This window comes from Castanea sativa, chromosome 2 (assembly GCF_040712315.1).
Source record: "Castanea sativa cultivar Marrone di Chiusa Pesio chromosome 2, ASM4071231v1".
NCBI lineage: Eukaryota > Viridiplantae > Streptophyta > Magnoliopsida > Fagales > Fagaceae > Castanea > Castanea sativa.
The window spans coordinates 49427756-49449213 of record NC_134014.1 but is presented as its reverse complement, the minus strand read 5'-3'; the positions used below and the strand labels follow the sequence as shown (position 1 = coordinate 49449213).

Below are 21458 nucleotides of genomic sequence, written 5' to 3'. Positions count from 1 at the left end.
TTATTGAGGTGTCAATTTCTTATAAGTCAAAATGAAATAATAAAATATGAAATTGTGACCAACTACAACTGAAAATAAATGTTTTGTGAAAATGTTGTGAAACTTGTTGGGTGAATGTGTAAAAACTACAATACTTTTGCTTTGTTCAATATGTACTGTTCATCATATTTTTTTTTTAGTCATCGATTTATGCTCTTTTTTTCTATATATAAAAAGAGTGAATAGGCTCATGAATAGTGTTATGAACAGTATTTTTGGTTTAGTGACTTACATTTTCCCCATTTTTTTTCCTTCAAGTTCACCAGCTTGGTTTGAGTTTTTTTTTTTAAAGGATCTTTATATGTTTACTTTCTACTTGTAATGTAAACTTACATTGTTTACACACAAAAAGTAGCAAATATTATATACATTTGCAAAAATAAAAAATTGTACAAATTTTGCAAATGTGTACAACATTTACCAATTTTTATGTATTTACAATATAAATTTACATTTTAAGTATAATGTTTATTTCTATATATATTATATAAAAAAGAGCGAATGGAAAAAGTTACAATAGTTTCACTACAGTAGTTTTGGTTTGTTTAGCTTTCATTGTTTTGCTGGCCCTTTTTTTTTTGTGAATGCATAAAGTTTTAGTATATTTGCTATATTATTTTTAGTTTTTCCACAATAATTTTCGCAACACTTTCATAACAAATCAAATATGGTAAATTGTTATTGGTTCTAATTTAAACTTACCAATGAAACTACTTTTTTGCCCACCAATAACAACTTGTAGTAACCTACTACTTATGATTTGTTGTGAAAATGTAATGGAAATAACATTTTTTTTTATTTGAAAAATGTTAAGATATCTTGATGTTGTCACAATATTTTCAAAACTGCTGAGCTGTTAATTCTTTACAAGTTAAAATAAAATATAACAAAATTATAAAAGTATTATGAAATGTTGCGTCATTCTATTGTGTTTTTAGAAACTTTTTGTTAGTTTAATCAACTTTGTTGAGCCAAAATTCACTATTCTACATACAATTTTCTTGGGTTGACTTTTTTTATATTGTTTTTCTTTACACACTATTTTAAGTAAAAACACATAGTTTTGCACACAAAAACAAAAACAATAACTTAAGAAAAAAACATTTTTCATCCTTTATATTTGGGGTAGTTTACAATTCTTCCTTAAACTTTAAAATCAAGCAATTTTTCCCTTGATATTTTGGAAAAGTGCAAATATGTCATATTGTTATTCCCTCATTTAAACCTTAATGAAAGCTTATGATTCTTAAAATATTTTATTGTGTAATGTCTAAATTACTCCTGCTAAATTTTAACATTCTAAAAATTTTCTTTACGTATTTTGAGTTCTAAATGATAAAAATTCTTAGAAAGTTAGAATGGTGATATTCGATGACACATGCCTTTTGTTATCTTTTTTAATTTTTAATTTTAAATTTCTTAGCAAAACTCAGTTGTTTATTATTAGAAAATGATGATATTCGTTATCATTCTTAGAAGTTTTTAGAGAATAGATATATTGTCTTTAGCAAGTAGGTACTAAAAAACTATTATAGTTAAATAAATATTTATATGTTAAATAGCTACTCTAACTTTGTGGTTGATCAAAATTCTTAAACGAATGAAATTAACTTTTTACAACATAATTATCAAAATTCTTAAAATTAATTTTTTTTTTATTAATGTAAATCTCTATATACTTTAAAAATCAAATGATCCATATCTTTGTTTTGTAATACAAATAAAATCTAGAATTGACCTTAATTATTACAATACTTTTTTTTCCACAGCAAGCACGTGTTGCCCTAACTAGTAATTAGTCTACCTAAAAAGATTTGAGAAGAAAGATATATTCGTTACTAGCACTTAATTTTAGAGTATTACTTTATAAAATTTTAAAATAATCCCCGTTGATAATTAAAATTAACATGCTTAGTCAACGAGAAGAAACAATAAAATAAAAAATCAAGTAATACCAAGGGAGTGAGAGTGAGGCTTTCTTACAACATGAACTTCAAAAATTCTAAAGACACATAAAAAGTTGTCATTATTTATTCATGTAAAAGTAGTAATTTGTTTATTTTTCATCAAGTATTAGCAGTGTTCCTATTTGTAAGTGATGTAACTTAATCACAAGGTCACAAATTTGTACAGGTAATGGTAAAGTGTGTCCCTGTAAGAAATGGAAACAAAATCTTAAAATATTTTTTGTTGAGAAAATTAACATGCTTAGTCAAACGATAAGAAACAATAAATAAATAAATAAAAATCAAGCAAAATTAAGAAAGAGAAAGAGAGATGGATTTTTTTTTTACAAACACTCAATCTTAAAATATTCAACTCTGAGAAAAAATTAACATGCTTAGTCAATGAAGAAGAAACAATTAAATGAATCAAAAATCAAGCAAAACCAAGAAAAAGAGTGAGAGAGAGATTTTCTTACAAACACCAACTCCAAACAATTCTGTAATAGTGAGACACACATTTTAACAAAATCTGTCACAACTTATACATGTATCAAGTTGGTGATTGGATTATTTTTTACTAAATAACTACAATAATCTAATCAGGGTCCGTTTAGATATAGCTGAAACCTGAAAACACTGTAATAAAATAATTTTTAAATGTGTGAATAGTATCGCGGATCTTATTTTTAATTAAAAAAAAAAAAGTTAAAAAATGCATAAACAGTACACCACGGTATAATTACTGTTTACGTACAGTGATAAACAGTGTATCATGTCTCTCGATAAAACCTGTGCGAAAAAAAAAAAAAAAAATCCTAAACGCAGTCGCCTCCCTTTCTGTTCAAATCCATCCTAAATGGACAAACATGCGAGTTATGTTAAAATAAGCGGTATGGCGTATGTCCTAAAATAATTGAACTTGCAGTCTAGCATCATCTGATTCTCATCTCTAGTCACTTTCGGCAGTCCCTCTTCTGTTTCATTATAATAACTCTTAGCAGTCTATCCCAGCAGTTTTGTTTTTATTTACCATCGTGGGTCCTTAAATTTCTGCGTAACCACACATGCTATATACACAGGAGCAGCATTATCAATAATCTTGCACATAGTCACTTGTTCCTTTTCAACGCATGAACACCAGCATGATATCAATCTACAACTCCAATTGCATTTTGACCAAACATAGATTTAACACCTATTGCCAGATGATCTCTATGTTCCAAACAACTAATTAAGCAATAAGTAAAAAACTAAAAATACAAGTGTACTACACATTCCCACTGTAACCTCATTTGGCTAAACTCAAGCAACTCACTCAATAACCTGTCACAAAAGTGGATAACTTAATCTAATTTCTGACCAATAGATATCAAATCAGTGCTTTGTAATTCCAGCCGAAAACCCCACCATTTTCCTGTTCAAGCAGTCAAGACAAAATAGCAACTCTCCAGATAAACTCTAAACAATTAATGAAACCTGTTTTCTGACAGTAACACCTATGCGACTCTCTCTCTAGTACCAGCGCCCATGGTTTACCAAGCCGCCGTCGAAATCACTCACAAAACCCGTGTGTCTAGAATGTAGACAGAACCAGATTCCACCTCCTAAAAATGATTCTTTATCGCACACGTCGCTTTCCTCACTCAGGTACTCTAGCTCCATCTAGACCATGCATCAAACTTCCATTCTATATATACCTTCCATTCCTTCAAATTAGTCAATGACTTCCAACACACATACCAAATCTAAAAAAGAAAAGTGCTTATAGTTATTTTATTAGAACACTTAACACAATTATGCTTTTCAACCCAAATAAGAAGAACCCAATTAACGCTCCAAGACGCCTAGCCACGTGGCAATATTCCATCGAAAGCCACCAAGCACGAAGCTCCCTGCTTCGTTTTCGTCCCGCTCACTCTACAACGGCCTCTTGTTCCTCTAGGAAACTCCGCCACTTTGTTTCTTTGCTTATTCTAAACCAAAGAGAAAAATCCATTTCCTAATGAGACCCAAGATCAATCTCAGCCGTCCGATCATTCCCTTTCCTTGTCTAGTACCACTACTGCTCCTCTCACTGCCTCACCACAGTGCCAATGCACAGTCAGGCAGACAATCAGCAGTCACTCCGCCAATGACCGTGAATTATGACCATTCCGTGGCGCTGGTCATCGTGTTCCTCGTGTGGGCTTTCTTCTTCGTGGCTTTCTTTTGCATCTACCTCAACGATTGCATAGACACACGCGCCGGTCCAGCCATTTCCGCGAACCGGTCTAGTAACTGTGGCCTAGACCGGGCCGTGATCGAGTCCTTCCCGATCTTCGAGGTTAAAAATCTCAGAACCGTGAAAGTAACAGCAACAACGCTCGAGTGCGCCGTGTGCTTGGGCGAGTTCGAAGACCACGAAACGCTGCGTTTGTTGCCCAAGTGCAGCCACGCGTTCCATCCTGATTGCATCGACGCTTGGCTAGCTTCTCACGTGACGTGTCCGGTTTGCAGAGCTAAGCTTACGAATAATGATACTTCTACTACTACTACTACTACTATTACTACTGCGGCTACTACTACTACATCAGTGGAATCAACCGAGTCGACTCAGGAAACTGGTGGGGTTCAAAACGACCACGTTGTGATCAACGTCGACGACGACCCACCGAGGGGGAAATTCTTGAGGTCGCACTCGACGGGTCACTCACTGAGTCAACCCGGCGTAGAGATTGACACGGAGAGGTACACGCTGAGATTGCCAGAGGAGGTGATGAAGCAGAAGAAGCTCAGGCGCTCGAATAGTTACGACGTCGTTTTTTGCGCAGTAGGGAGTTTGAGATACACGCCGCCGTTTGTTTCTATTGGGGGTTCCGTTAAGTTAACGGGCCTTGAAGGAAACGCCAAGGGGTTCTTCACATCCGTTAAGTGGCCGTTACATCGACTTAGTGTAAAGGCTGGGGGACCCGAAGATTTGTCGGGTACGTCTCCGGTTTGATTGTCTATGATAATTGTAGTTAGTAAAAACTATTGTGTTCATTCTACTTTACTCATGTAGTTATCACTCACTTTGATAATTCATCTTTTTAAATTATACATTGACAAATTCAATTTGCCAAATTCTAATATGGATAAAATGTAATTATATGATTTATGTCATAATTTATTATTATTTTTTGATAAAGTCATTATTTATTGTTAGTGTTAGGCTTATTAGAAGGGTTATTTTTTTATTAAAATTTTTAAGTACATTGTGGTGGGGTAAAGTTGTATTGATGCACTTTAAAAAAAAATTATTATTATTATTATTCCAAACCCCCCTTCTTCAACCTTTGAATAACTAAAGAAGGCGTGTAAAGATGGAAGATCATCAGTAGCAAGATTAGGTTGTTAAACAAAATAAGAAGATCAAAACGACTTGTAGTTTGGTATTGAGACTTGAAACGACTTGCCGCTTATAATATTAGTTAGTGACAGAGTTAGTTAGAATGGAAGACACGTGTTCCTAACCTATTGGACCATTAGAAAATCTGTTAGAGACTGAGAGTGTTTAGCGCCATTTTGTTAGAGTTTGTTAGATTTTAATGTTTGTATAAATATTTTAAATCCTTTGTAATCTATTTAGTTAATCAATACGACAAATTCCTTTCTTTGGATTCCAAATTTCTCTCTAGAATTGCTTTTCTTTTCAAGGGGGAGGGAAGCAGAAAATACTTCACCATTGAATTGGAGCATCAGCTAGTGGATTCTGCTAATGCTGTTAGTAGCAGTGTAGCTATTTTAGCTTCACCAAAATACAAAAAAAAGGGTTGCAGTAGTGGAGCTAAAGGTAAAATTTTTACCTTCATTGCTTTAATGCACTGCTATATATAGTTGTGCATTGTAACTAAAAGTTAAAAATAATAATAATTTTTTATTCTCAGCCGAATTAAAATTAATATATGTTTGTTTATTTTTTTATATTCTTTTATTCTCACCGTGCCTCTCTCAGTCACTCTCAACTCACTCTCTCAAGCTCTCTCCTTTGTCTCACCTTCTTTCAAAACTCTCTCAAGCTCACTCTCTCAAACTCTCTCCCTCATAGCCGCCTCACCCCAGCCCATTGTCGTCGCTGCCTCAGCTCGCCTCCCTTCACTCCCTTCGCACCCAACCGGCGACCCTTCGTGTAATTGGTATTTTTTTTCCTTTTTTCCTTTTTGAGTTTTTTTTTTGTTGTTAATTTTTGTTTAATGATTCTAGTTCTTTTAGGTATTTTTGTTTAATGATTCTAAATGCATGATGTTAAATTTTTTTGTTTAATGATTCTAGTTCCTTTGGGTATTTTTTTTTGTTTGATACAATAATGGGTACATGTATTTTTGTTTACTTTGGGTATTTGATATTTATTGTGTAATGGTTGTGAAGAAAGTTTCTTTAATGTTACAAATATTTCATTTTTATTATTGTTAATTATTATTAGTGTTGGTCTTGTTGATTACATAGAGCAATGTGCAAGGAAATGAAATGATTAGAAAGGAAAAAGGAATTAGTTGGTGTTGTTTCTCCAAAGAGTTGTTCAGTTGAATGATTGATTTTTGAATCTGTGGCGGCGGTGGTGGTAGAAGAGTTGGTGGTGGTGGCGGCGACGGTAGTAACAACGGTTGCGGTTGTGGGTGGTTGTGATTGTTGTTTATTGTAGTGACTATATTATTTTATTGTAGTGACTATATTATTTTATTGTGATGTTTATATTATTTTATTGTGTTGAAAGTTAAAATAGATTCATTGCTACATCATATTTTGTAAAGTGAGGAGGTAAAATAGATAAAGTAATTTTTTGTGGTGTCAAATACCTAAATTTTTAGCGCCACTCTAAGTTCATGTTTTTCAACTCTTGTCTAGAATTTTTCTTAAAATTATTATTATTTTCTTATAGTTCGAGTAGAGATTTAAACTGATATTTCCATTGGACCAACTGAGCTACATAATTAGTTGAATAAAAAAAAGCTTGGAGTTGTGGGACCCAACGCGGAAAGAGAGAGACAACCTGGGCTATGAGCCCATATGTGCAAAGAGAGTATGGGCTAGAGTCCAATTTGTGTAGCAGATGCTTAAATAGGTCGTAAATCCCAATTATAAGATGAGAAAATTAATATGGATAGTGTAACGTTATCTTTGAAGTGAAGCCCATATAGACCATAAAGCCTATTACGTTAAGTGAAGTGAATTAAGTAATTTAGCTTAATAAAAGGCCCATTTCTTCTAGAGAAATTCGAAGTAAAAAAAAAAAAAGGGCTACCCCGTAAGTAGACAATTATAAAGAAATTATTTGGGCTTTGATATCCTAATCTTATGATATCATTTTTTTTTTTTTTTTGTGTGGTCGTGATGTTACTTTGAGTTGGTACGTACTAGCTGACGAATGAGAGTGTGTAAAACGTGGTAAGAGAGCAAAAAAGAAAAAAGAAAAAAAATGAGGCTTGAAGCCTTGAACCACAAAACAGTGACTTCTGGATTTGCCAAGCAAGACCTAAGGACTTTCGTGTAGACTAAACTTTGTATTTTTAAAGACTAGTCTAAATGGCTTTTTGGTAACTAATTGTGACATTTATGATCATTTGAAAGTGGGATTCTCAACCGACACAAATCAATCGTACCCACTCGCAGTTAAGTTAATTCTTTTTGATCATCTTCATCAATAAATTATTTCCAGTGGTTGATTAAATTAGAGCAAGCTGCTTTTAGTTTGACAATACAACCGCTGACAAATGTCTATAATTTGTTGAAGACCAAAAAGTCAGATGTATTATAGTTTTATTATTAGCAATAATTTAATCTTTAATTTTTCAAGTAATAATAAAAAATTTGCACAATTTGTAATAATTTGAGAGCAATCCCAATGATCTTTTTAGGACCTTTAGATATATACAAATAGGTATATACCATTATAATTGCTTCATGTGATATTGTTAGAAAGGTCAGTTTTTGTTTTTTCTTTTTTTGAGAAACACACACATATATAGGGAAAGGGGATGAGAGAAGGAAATACACTTAAAATGATGGATAAAACTTGGGTATATTTTCTTAGATGTATAAGTTTTTAATAAAATTCAACTATGTAGTTTGATCTTCGAAAAATATTATGTAGTTGCATTAGCTAAAAAGTCACACAACTAGATTTGAAAAAAAAAAACTCTATTTATATCACATTTAATTTGTTAATATAATCATGTGAATGAATTTTATTCATGAATCTAAAGTATTATCCCTAAATATTGCCTTAAAATCATATCTACCTTCAAGTTAAAGGGAAAAAAGACTGGTACTTCTCTTTGGCAAAACGAACTGACTTGCACTTAGCCAAATGGTTGAAACAATGTTCCTGTAGCAGGTGCTTCAATATGGTACTGTGGGTGGAGGAGATAACTATGTGGCAGGAACCTGTCTGCCTCTCATCACCTTGCAGAATATCCAATTGCACATACAAATGACCTAGAAACATAGGGGCTAATGACAGACTCACCTTGGCAAAAGTCTTTATGGCTAATTGAAAGTAAAGAGGTTTTATGGCATAATGTGAATGAAAGCCAAAGATAAACTTACAAAGCCAAAACGTGACGAAGGCAGCATGGCGGATGGCGATGGAAGCCTTGGACAAAGCCCCAACCCAATGATACAGCTTCGCATTCTCACTTATCCCTTTCCTCAACTCGGCCTCCACGACCACCTCTTTAACAGAAAGCTCGATATCATTCGAGTCTGTATCACCAAGAATGGGTAACAACAATTGGTTTGCCACATCTTCCAAAGTCACGGTGATCTCGCTGTAAGAAAGGAAAAATGTATGAGTGGCGCTATACCACAGGCCGACCAAATGGGGAGGTTGAACAAATCTCGATAGTTGGACAAACACTAGGATGAAACGATGGCCTTTAGCACATCGGCCTGCTTTAATGCCGTCATAAAACCCACATCAGATAACTCCTTATCCACCCATTCTTTCCAACCTAAAGAAGTGTTCGACCCAAATTTGAAAAGAATGGGCATGGGTGTAGACACTGCATTTTGTATTGCTCACGACATAGGCCCCCGTTCTCCAATGATGCTTGGACTCTAAGGCTCAAGGTTAGTTTAGAGCCCAATTAGATATTAAATTGACTTGAGGAGTGCTAAAATGAAAAATATAACCTTTTAAATGAGCAAAAATTTATTTTTGGAAATAAAATGACCAAAGTATCCCTCGACCTGTGTACGTGGGTCGTGGCCTGCTTACGCAAGCTAAAGCATGCGTACACAGGCACATTCCTGTGTACATAGTTAGGGTTTTAGAAGCATGAAAAATGCAAGTTTTCTGCAATAATGACTGGGGTTTGGAATGAATCCCACATTGTTTAGAAGCCATTTCAAACCTCATTTTCTCAACTATAAAAGTCTTACATGGTACATTTTCAAAACACACAGAAATTGCACAGGAATAACCTAAGGTTCACTAAAACATAATGAATCAAAATAGAGTTTTTCACAAAACACCCTTAAGTAATTTTTTATTTGAATGGGACCTTTTCTGGCCCCAATCCTGTGAGTTTAAGATTGCTTATTACTATTTTATTGAATCGCAGGCTAGAACATGTGTACACAAGCATATTCCTGTGTACACAGTTAGGGTTTTAGAAGTATGAAAAATGCAAGTTTTCTACAATAATGGCTGAGGTTTGGAATGAATCCCACATCATCAGGAAACCGTTCCAAACCCCATTTTCTCAACTATAAAAAAGTCTTACCTGATACATTTTCAAAAAAAAAAAATCTCATAAGAAAAACCTAAGGTTCACTAGAAAATAGTGAATCAAAAGGGAGTTTTTTCACAAAACACCCTCAAGTCATTTTTTATTTGATTGGGACCTTTTTTGGCCCAAATTCTGTGAGTTTAAGATTGATAATCATAATAAATACATTAAATATTTAGTGGAAGACATGAAATAAATGAAATTGAAAACTATTTTTTTGAATTGTGATAGATTTGATTGAGGGCGACGGTAAAAAATCAAGCCTAGGAGCTTTTGCTTTAAGATATTCTTTTAAACTGTTATTTTTCTTTTTTGCTTTAATCTTTTCTTTAATTTGTTTCTTTTGTTTAGTTTATGTTTACATATGTTCGCTTAGGTTAGTTTTAGGTTTTCTTTATGTCTTTAAGCATGTTAGGTTGCTAGATTTTACGTTTTATGTCTTGTTTGGTTTCTACTCTGTTTTTGGGTACTTAGGTTTTATAGGTAAGGATTTGCGTACGCATGATCTAGCCGACGCATGCAGACTGAACTCATGCATATGCAAATCTATTCTAGCGTGCGTGATGCCGTTACCCAGAAACTCTAATTTCTTTGTTTGTTTTGTTTCTGCTCTGTATACCCTCTTTCTTATACATTTTTAACTCTCATATTTGCTTGTTTACCTTAACATGTTTGTTATCACATGTCTAGATTAGGGTTTAGATTAGGTTTCTTAGTTTTAATTCCATCCATTCACATGTTTATGACACTATAGGTGCTGTGCTGCTGAAAGGTAAGTAAAGGGTAAGTCATGCATTAGCAATGTTCATGCATTTGTGTTAGGGTTTTACTTTGTGGTGGAACATGCTTAGATGTATGATTAGGGTTTTGTAATAGGTTTTATTTGCTTTGATGATATGCTTTGCTGCCATGTACAAGTTGCTGCTTTGTTTTAGATGTATAATAAGGTTTTCATATGTTAGATGAATGCTAGGGTTTCTTCAATATGTTTGGCTCCCTTTTGTTTGGATAGATGGATAAGTATGTGTTTTGGGATAAATGATGCTATGATTGTATGTTTAGATGTATGCTAGTGTGTGTGTGAGTATAGATACAAGTGTTAAATATGTTTTTTATAAGGTTAAGATATAGGAACAAATGATGGGATGCTTAGGGTTGGGTAATCTTGGGTGCCTAACACCGTCCCAAGAACGTACTTAAACTCTAAACCTAAACTTTGGTAGTAAGATCAAAGGTCCTTCCTCGAAAGGACGCTATATTCATGGTTCCTAAACCATATAACTAGGTCACGACTTCATATTTCCGTTGTGCCCACAACAAGTAGTGAAGTTCCTTGGCAAATGTCAAGCCAAAGGGGCCCAAGAAACCTTTGTGTTAGGGTGGCAAATAAAAAGCCACACGCGACCTAGGGGTGGAGGCAAATAGTCACCAGGTACCATGGGGAAATGAATATGAGTGTCGTACCATGGGTCGATGGTGGGAGGACACTCACTATCCAGATCACGATCCTTTTCCTCCTTAGAGCGGTCTGATTCGGAATAGGGAGTCTCTTTACCCACAGTCTTGGTAGGCGAATTGTCGGCGGCAATCGCTTTCCCTTTACGGCGAGAAGAACCATCACCTTTTGCAGACGACATGATGGGTTGTTTGAACAGAGAAGATGGGTAGTGAAGTTTAGGGGAAGACGAGACGATGAAGAGAAAGGAAAAAGAAAAGACTTATGAGAGAATGATGGGAAAGAGAAAAGCCTAAGGACTAAGGACAATAAAAGTGACGTGAAAGGAAGCAACGGGTCAACCATGAAAAGAAGCATCGTATTAAGGAAGCAGAGGCTGTGTTCCAGAATAAGTTCTAAACTGGGAAATTCAAAGAGAGAAGACTGTTCATGGCAAGAAAGGAAATAAGGCGGGGTCCATTGTTTAAAATAAACCTCGAAAAAAATTATTATGTAAGTATTCGCATATGAATTTTAGGAGCAATTCATATGCTTCGAGGGCTGAATGTTGATACCCACTTTTGACAAAAGGCCCAATAGTAGAATAAGCCTAACAATATGAAGAAAATGGGAAGTGAAAATAGTAAAACAAGCCTAGCAAGCAGGAATGATAGGAATAATGGTCAGCAGACCCACAAGAATAGTAAGAGGCAAAGAGGAAGTAAATGAGCCGAGAAAGCCCAAGGAATGAAGTAGTAAACTCATGAGAACAATAAGAGGTAAAAAGGAGGTAAATGGGCCATGAAAGCCCAAAAAATGAATTAGTAAATTCATTTGGTTGGCTTAAAAGCCAACAAGCTCGAAAGGTAATAAGAGGTAAAGATGTGGTAATTGGGCCGAGGAAGCTCAAATGATTAAACAAAAACCCATGGGAGTAAAAGAGGTAAGGAAGAAGTAAATGGGCTGAGGAAACCCAATGAATGAAATGGGTTGGCATAGTAGGAATGTTGGCCAATAAAACTCCAAAAAGGTAAGGATATGGAAAGTGGGCTAGCACAGGGAATGTTGGCCAGCAAAGCCTAAAAGAGGTAAAGATGTGGAAAGTGAACTAGCAGGAGCATTAGCCCAAAAACCTACGAGTAACAAGGGAATAAAAGACAGGTAATAATATAGCAGGAATAATGCAGTGTCATGGTAGGATTCCCAGCCAAGAGGTCCATGGACACAGGAAAGAAGATGGGCTAGGCAAGAAGTAGAGGGCCTACACCCAAGCAATGCCCAGTCCAAAGAAGAGATGGAAGGCAGAAAACGAAAACCCAAAGGCCCATATGTCTTTCACGTCGCAGGAGTTAAAAACTTACCAGAATGTACAGCAGAATTAGACAAACAAGGAGATAATAGCAAAGGCATAAGGCCAAAAAAGTAATGGATTCAGACAAAAGTGGAGCATACACACAGGGCTAAGCACCACCTTTTTGTACCCAGCCAATACATAAGAGGTGAGCCACAGATCAAGGGTATGAGAGGGTGTGGTCTGGCGGTGGGGAGAAAGGGAGAGTTCATTTTGAGGTTCTCGCTCAAACTTTTTTGGGGAGAAAGGCCCTACTAGGATGACATCTTAGCCAAAAGAAATAAGTATAAGCTGGAACCATTAGATGCATGCCATAGAGGTAGGTGAGGGAGGGGTTTAACCCTTATCCAAATGAGAGTAGTGAAAACAAAGAGAGATAAGTGATAAGACAAGCCATTGTTTGTCTTGGAATGAGGCGTGGTGTAGTCAACACAATGTAATGGTAATGGCTAGGCAGCCAGCAGGCTAGTGGGCAGTCTTGGAAGGACGCCCAAAACGAGCCAAAAGCTATAGAGGGGTAAACATTGTAAATCCTGTCATGGCAGACAGTATAAAAGGAAATAGTTGTGAACAGTGAAAGGGAGGAACAACCACGACAAGATATAGAGATAGAATAAGGAAAAAAAAGGAGAGAAAAGATAGACATGGAAATTAGAGAAAATCATGAGTGATAGGAATAGAGACATGCGTCAATAGACCACCCGTTTCTCTCCCTTTTAACAGACCCACTTTATGAGAAGTTAAGAATTAGAGTTTAAGTCATCTAGGTCATTTTTTCAAAATGTGTAATCTCTATGGCGGGAGCCTTCTTTGAGGTTACTCACATTGGAGATAGGCTCCCTTTTTGGACTTGTGTTTGCTAAAAAGCTACGCTCATTTCTTTGGCAAACGAGGTTTACTTTTTGGTTGATGAATGATTAACTTGTTATTTTATTATTGAATTGTTTGCCGTAATCGTATTATTCGTGATTGTATTATTCTGTCACGACCTTGTTATATTCCTTTGTTGTGTTATTGAGGTGTTAGTGTTATTTGTAAAATATTTTAGTTATTTTGCTGTATTATGTTTTCAGTTGTAATATCTATAACAATTATTCCTGCCATGAGCACGCTATACATTTGAGACTCTTGCTAAGGCATGTCTATATTAGGAATGCCTAACTTGTGCACAAGCTGGCCTAAGTTGTGTTTCACTTAGCCTAGTCCCAACTCTCCAACCTCAGAATCACGGGCCATGGTATAGCAGGAGAGATCAAAGCCCAACAACATAAAAGGCCCACCACAAATCTAAAGTATTATCCCTAAATATTACCTTAAAATCATATGTTGCGGACACAATAACAACTACCAAATCGGATATCAATCTACAAAGAAATGATTAGAAAAAAAAAAAGAGCTAAGATAAGCTTACGAGTTAGAGCACTTGCAGCAGTGGAGCTAAATAGCTATATAGTTATTTTAGCTCCACCAAAAAGAAGTATGCAGCAGTGGAGCTAAATCTATATTTTTTTAGCTCATTGCTACAGTGCACATCTATAGATAGATGTGCACTGTTCATGAGAGCTAAAACAAAATTAATTTTTTATTTTGTGTTCACATTACCTTTTTATTGTGGTGTTTTTATTGTAGTGAGATGTATTATTTTATTGTGGTAGATATATTATTTATTGTGATGTTTATATTATTTTATTATGTTGAAAGCTAAAATAGATCCACTGCTGCGGCATATGTGTAGGTAAAATAGATAAAGTAACTTTTGGTGGAGCTAAATTGCTAAATTTTTAACTTCACTGCTGTGAATGCTCTTATGTGCGGAAACATGACTTCACAAAATTGAAACTAATTCACAAGTTTTACCTTTTGTCTAGCTGCCGAACTGGATATTTCGATTTAAAATTAGATATAATAAAGACATTGTCCTGAAACATAAAGCACATAGATTATTCATTTAAATCTAATACGTATATGTACCCAAAAAAATACTATTTTTTTAAAAAAAAACAAATAAAGCAACCTTACCTTCCGATCTATCAATGTTGGTGTATCTTCATCTCGATTATCGTATCAAGATTAAAAACATTTTGCAGTTGAAATGACCTAAAAGTCGAAACCAACATCATAGAGTTAGAAACGCACAAACCGATGGTGAATTTGAGTGAGAAACTACAAATGAATCCTCGAATTTAAAATTTAAAAAAAAAAAATGCATACTTTTCCTCTTTTGTGTCATTTTTCTTCATTCTAACTTTGGCTACAGTTTCCAGAGTTGCCTGATCAACACGAACAGATAAAGAAAAAATACAATTCAATTTCAAAACTTGCACAGAGAGATAAGATCTAGAGTATCCAACTAATTAGGAGCACAAATAATAATAAAGAGAAAAAAAATTATTTTGTTCAATAAGGAGAAAATAAATATAATAATAAGGAGAAAATTATTTAGATTAAAAGAGAAAAAAAAAATTACTCATTTTCGTTTCTTTTGCTCAATTTTCCCAACCGCAAAACAGAGTCTAACAATTTTCCCAAACAATTTCCATAGAGAGAATCCATTTCTATGAGTTTCAACTTCCAAAAAAGCCCTAAATTTGGATAAAAGTACATTCAAATCCGAAACCCTAAAAAATTTCTAAAGAGTGCCTCACACGAAAACCCTAAAATTGCAAGACTAGCTCTATCGGAAGAGTGAGAGTGAGACTTGTCATTGATGATGTCGTCGTCTTCTCTGAGGTTAGAAGACTTAACGTCGTACATGATTTGAAAAACTGGGTTTACGATGGAGGGTGAGGGCTTGAGATCGAAGATGAAGGGTGAGGTCTTGAGAATGACATATGGATGGTGAGGGCTTGAGATCGGAGAGATGGAGGGCGAGGGTTGAGATCGGAGATGGAGGGTGAGGGCTTGAGAGATGGAGGCTTGGAGGGTGAGGGTTGAGATTGGGCTTGAGAGATGGAGGCTGATGTGCGATGGGAGAGGCTAGGGTTAAAAATATTTTTAGTACACTATTTATACAAAGCCTAAAGCCGCGTTTTTAACCTGCGGCTATAGGCAAATCTGAAGCCGCGTTTAATAAACGCGACCACTTCCTAAACTAAAGCCACATTTTATACACGTAGCTACAGACTAAATTGTGTTTATGAAACTCGGCTTTAGGCAAGCTAGAGCCGTATTTTTTAAACACGGCCATAGTTAAGATTAAAAAAAAAAAAAAACGAAGGTCCTATAGCCTCGTGTTTTAAATACGGCAATAGCTCCACCCCAAAAAATGCGGCTATAGCTCATAAAAACGCGGCTGTACACACATTCTATGGCCACATGTTTAAAACGCGGCTTCTTTTGCCTACTTTAAGTTGTGTTTTTTAAAAACGCGGCTTTAGCTCATCTGTAGACCCATTTTTGCAAACGCGACTTAAAAAAATGCGGCCTAAGATCCGCGTGTTTGGTAGTGCAAGTTAAAAGGAAAAGTCTTGCATCATGCATGTGAATTTGATCTCACAATGGTTGACAAGGAAGCTTAACGTTGAAGGATTCAATTAAATATCTTGTAAGCACAAAAGACTATGATTTGAATTAAGTCAATTGAAACTTTTTTTTTTGGTTTTAAAAGCGATTCTATATATATATATATATATAAAGAATTAAACAATTGATAAACATTATTATTAGTATTATTATAAAAGCAACGAGGGAATCTTTTTCACACATTAGCATCACTATGACCATAAAAGCATCACTATGAAGCGTGCATTTCCTCCGTTTCACACATTAGCTATGGAGGGTGATGATGCCGAAAATATCACCAGTGAGTTGCAAGCACTCCTCAAACTAAAGCAACACCTGCAAAAAGAAAATAAAGGACCCAAAAGAGAGCACCGGTGTGGTGCCGGCCAAAAACCCTCCGAAGGTCAAGTTAGAATCTTGTTTCTCTAACCCTAGAATGCCAGAGTTAAGAATATTGTGCGTACCTTCATATCTAGGGTTTCTGGGGTATTTATATTGGGTGGAATTACCTTTCTTTTAGGATACAACTTCCTTCTCAAGTTCCTTTCCATATAGGAGTCTTCCCAAACGTGTGTCGCAAGAAGCCCAAGTGTGCACGTTTGCGTGGGGATAAAGCAAAAGCCCATTTGAAACATATCAAATGACATGCAACCCGGAATCTGCAATTAATGCAAACATGACGGATACTCAGCAAAATTCAACCGTCATAGTCGTGTCACCTACGGTGTCGATCCGTCTTCATTCTCTCCGTCCCTTCAGGTTTTAAGGGAATACCCGTCTCCTATTTTTATCCCCTTCAGAGGGAATCTTTTTCCACTTTCGGAAAGTGCATGGTAGGAAACTTTTCATGTTGACAATAAATTTTATAGCAACGACGACTATCGTCGTTAATGGTCATCTTTTAGTGATGATCTTGTGTGTCATCGTTGATATGTGGTAATATATATATATATATATATATATATATTATACATATAATTTCTATAGGCAAAAATACCAAATTAGTTCTTACATTTTGATAGTAATTAATTTAATCATTGTTATTTTTAATTTGTATTTATACATAGAATTATATATTTATATTTTATTCTTTAAAGAATATATGGTGTTTTAAGATTGGTTGGATAGTTTAAATATAGAATATAATTTAAACTCAATTTAAGAATATATATATATATATATATATATATATATATATATATATATATTAGAATAATGACATGTAAAATGGTAAGACTCAATAATTTATATGGCCTATTATTATAGGGTTGTCAATTTAGTCGAACTCCAATTCTCTTATTTGAGAATGTTAGAAATACTGAATTCAATAGTATTGTATTTCACTTCAAAAGAATATACATAAGTGCCTTTATATAAGAGGCATATGAGTGCAGTACAAGTAAATATGAGTGTAGTACAAGTAAGAGTGCTATACAAGTAAGAGTGCTAAACAAGTAAACTAGTTGGGCCTAAAGCCCACAACACTATATATGTTAACAACCCCCCTCAAACTCAAGGTGGATGGGAGACCAACTTGAGGTTGTCAACCAAAGTACAAAGGCGTCCCTTAGGATGTGACTTGGTGAAGATATCTGCAAGTTGATCTGTAGAGGAGACTGAGATTAGCTTGAGAGCACCATGGACAAGATGATAACGGATAAAATGACAATCGATCTCGATGTGTTTAGTCCGTTCATAGAAGACATCATTGTGAGCAATATGAATGGCACTCTTGTTGTCACAATAAAGAGGAGTAGCAGAGGATGTCGACACACATAAGTCTTTGAGAAGCCATCGTAGCCAAAGAAGCTCAGATGTGGTATCAGCAAGGGCACGATATTTTGCTTCAGTACTAGAACGGGCCACATGAGTTTGTTTCTTGCTTCGCCAAGAAATTAGAGAAGAACCAAGAAGAAAGCAATAACCAGTGGTGGACCTGCGATCAGTGGGATCTCCTGCCCAATCAGTATTAGAAAATGTACGGAGAACAAGAGGAGACCGAGCAGAGTAGAAAAGACCATGGAAGAGAGTGCCCTTTAGGTACCGAAGAATGCGCAGAACAGCAGCATAGTGAGTCGATCGTGGAGCAGCAGAGATTGGCTCACTCCGGTGAACAGGATAGAAATGTCTGACGAGTAACAAGTGAGATAAACTAGGCTGCCAACTAAGCGTGGAAGAGAGGGATTAGACAATAGTTTCGAGGAGTCGATGCGCATTAAGCTCGACTCGGAGTGTCAACAATCTTGCTATCGCGGAGTCCAGCTCTAGACAAGAGTTCAGAGGCATACTTGGCTTGAGTAATGTAAAGTCCATCTGTAGAATGAGTGATTTCAAGACCCAAGAAGTAGCTGAGATGTCCAAGATCTTTCATCTCAAACTGCTGACTGAGAAAATCCTTGAGTTCTTGAATGCCACTGAGGTCATCACCAGTTATGATCATATCATCCACATACAGGAGAAGTAAAATAGTGCCTTTGTCAGTGCGACGAAGAAATAAGGCAGAATCATAATGACTGGCCATGTAACCCAAACGAGAGATGGTAGAGCTGAACTTGGCAAACCAAGCACGTGGAGCTTGTTTAAGGCCATAAAGTGCACGTCGAAGGTGACAAACCTTGTTTGATTCAACAGAGAGACCAGGAGGAGGTTGCATATAAACTTCTTCACTCAAATCCCCATTAAGGAATGCATTTTTGACATCCATCTGGAAAAGATCCCATTTACCTAGGAGGAAACAGCAAGAAGGGCACGAACAGATGAGATACGAGCAACCTGAGCAAAGGTCTCTTCATAATCAATCCCATACTCCTGTGTAAAACCTTTTGCAACAAGACGAGCGTTGTAGCGCTCAATGGACCCATCAGAGCGAGTCTTAATCTTGTAGATCCACTTACAACCAACCACAGCGAATTTGAGTGGGAGAGTGACCAAGTCCCAAGTATGGTTTTTAGATAATGCATCAAGTTCCTCCTTCATTGCAATCTGCCACAAGGGTCAATGGAAGCCTCACGATAGGTGTGAGGCTCGTGCAATGTAGCAAGGGTAGTGTAACAATGATAGTCAAGTAAATGTGCAGAATGGACCTTACCCGAGTCTCGAGTGACGAGGTGGAATGTCTTGTACATGATCTTCATGCTGAGTAGGAGCAGGGGAACCAAGATCAAGGTTGGGTAGCTCGTCTTCGACCTGTTCATCTTCCAATTGTTCATTAAAAGGGGAACTAGGAAAGGGATCAAGGATTTCTGTGGTTGGACAGAGAAGTTACAGTGAGAATCAGAGCAGTGACAAGCAAGAGGATCAGATCATATGAGGGTCATGAGCAGGAAGGAATTTGCGTCTCATCTGAAATAGATCTAAGACAGTAGAGGAAAATAAAGAAGTACGGAAGTGAGAGAGCTCAACAAAGAGGCGATGTTCCCAAAAGACAACATTGCGGGAGACACGAAGACGATGAGAAATAGGATCATAACACCGATACCCCTTTTGAGTTTCGCCATAACCAAGAAAACAACAAAGTCTTGACCTAGGCTCAAGTTTGTTATGTTCATGTGGCTGAAGAAGAACGAAACAAGCAGAGTCGAATGAGCGTAGGTGGTGATAGTCTGGAGGTGACCCAAAAAGGCGCTCATATGGAGTTTGATTTTGGATGACAGGACTGTGAATGCGATTAATAGTATGAACAGCATGAAGAGCATCTTTGCCCCAAAAAGGAGTAGGAACTTTGGCAGAGAGTAGAAGAGCACGAACAGTGTCAAGAATATGACGAAGTTTTCGTTCGGCTCTACCATTTTGCTGAGAGGTACCTGGACAAGTTAGTTGATGAACAGTGCCATAGGAATGCAAAATAGCTTGGAAAGCCTATTGAGTGTACTCAAGAGCATTATCAGATCGAAAAATTTTGATACGTTTAGAAAATTGAGTTTCAACCATTTTTGCAAAATTAGAATACACTTGCAATAATTCAGAACAATGTTTCATATTAAAGATCCAACTATAGCGAGAGTAATCATCAACAAAGACAACAAAATATCGAGATCCACCAATACTAGAGACAGAGGAAGGTCCCCAAACATCAGAATGAATAAGGTCAAAGATATCAGTGGATATAGATTCACTAGAATTGAAAGGCAAAGTCGTTGTTTTCCTAATTGACATGAAACACAATCAAAATTTTCTGGAGACACCGAACCTAACAAACCTCTGAAGCCAATTGTTGTACACGGGAAGAAGATGCGTGACCAAGTCGAGCATGCCAAAGAGCAAGAGAAGGAATAGAAGAAACTGGAGTAGGCGGCAATAGAAACAGGAGCAACAAGTGGAAGACGAAGGTTTTCCACGGAAACATACACCCAACTCCTCGGGACCGGTCCCTTAGCTCCCGCCGTCTCCTTGGATCCTGCACAATACACCCAGAATAATCAAATATAATTCGATAACCTAACTCAACTAATTTTCCTACAGAAAACAAATTGTAAGAAAGGTCAGGAACATTAAAGACCCCAGAAATTGAGAGGTTGGAGGTTGAAACGGAACCTATATCATGACCAGACATTGTGGAACCATTTGCTGTGCAAATAGTAAGAGGGTGTGGTGTGTTAAGTTCGAAAATAAGGACGAGTGAGGTGTTATGTGATTGCAACAAGCAGAATCCATAAGCCAAGAGGAAGGAGACATACCGGACAAAGCTGAGAGAGAAGAGGAATAAAATGCATTACCAACCATACGAATGACATTGGCGATGATGTTTTTAAGGTCATCTGTGGTCATGGTGAAAGTGCGACCTGAAGACTTAGACTGTGCAAAGACGGGAGCTATTGGTTGGACACTCTCAATGTTAGCAATAGTGGCAGAAGAACCTGAACCAACCTCGATTTATCATATTGCGCTGAAAGCAAGTCTCAATATTATGGCCAAAACGTTTGCAAAAATTGCAAAAGCGTTTGCTAGATTGTCGGCGACGATTGTTGCAAAAGGAAGAAGACCTGTCCTTATTTTTCATTTAGAAGCAAAATATGCAAAAATGGATTGCAAAAATGAAATCTACACGAAAAACTGGGTAAGGAGCACCTGGGCTGCAAAAAGTCAACGGTCAACGGCTGGTCAACGGTCAACAGAAGTCAACGGTCAACGGTCAATCAACGATGACGTGGCGGGTGATGTCAACAGCACGCTGGAAGGTGACGTCAGCGATGACGTGGCAGGCTGACGTGGCAGGATGACGTGGCAGCTGACGTGGCAGGATGACGTGGCTCAGGGCTGACGTTAGCAGGAGCAGTGGTCTTTGCAGTGTTCGAACTCCCCAACGGCGGCCGTGAGTGCCGGAACCCGAGGACGATGTTCCGGAAGACTCGAAGGTTCAACGGCGAAAGGCAGCTTGTTGTGACAGCGGAAGCAATATTGAGAATGAAGTTACACCAATAAAGACAAGACTGCTAAGA

The 21458-nt window shown here is 36.6% G+C and overlaps 1 protein-coding gene across 2 annotated transcripts; it reads left to right on the top strand.

Moving 5' to 3' along the window:
* The first annotated feature begins 3710 nt into the window (after window positions 1-3710).
* Window positions 3711-6488, top strand: LOC142623696 (E3 ubiquitin-protein ligase ATL6-like). Of its 2 annotated transcripts, none has more exons than XM_075797145.1 (2): window positions 3711-4948; window positions 6450-6488. In XM_075797145.1, exons 1-2 carry the CDS (start codon window positions 3988-3990, stop codon window positions 6467-6469), a joined length of 981 nt encoding a protein of 326 aa, XP_075653260.1. In that variant the 5' UTR covers window positions 3711-3987; the 3' UTR covers window positions 6470-6488. The 2 variants fall into 2 exon arrangements, with proteins under 2 accessions (XP_075653260.1, XP_075653259.1); XM_075797144.1 differs by lacking the exon at window positions 6450-6488 and adding an exon at window positions 5661-5877.
* Window positions 6489-21458: the final 14970 nt, after the last annotated feature.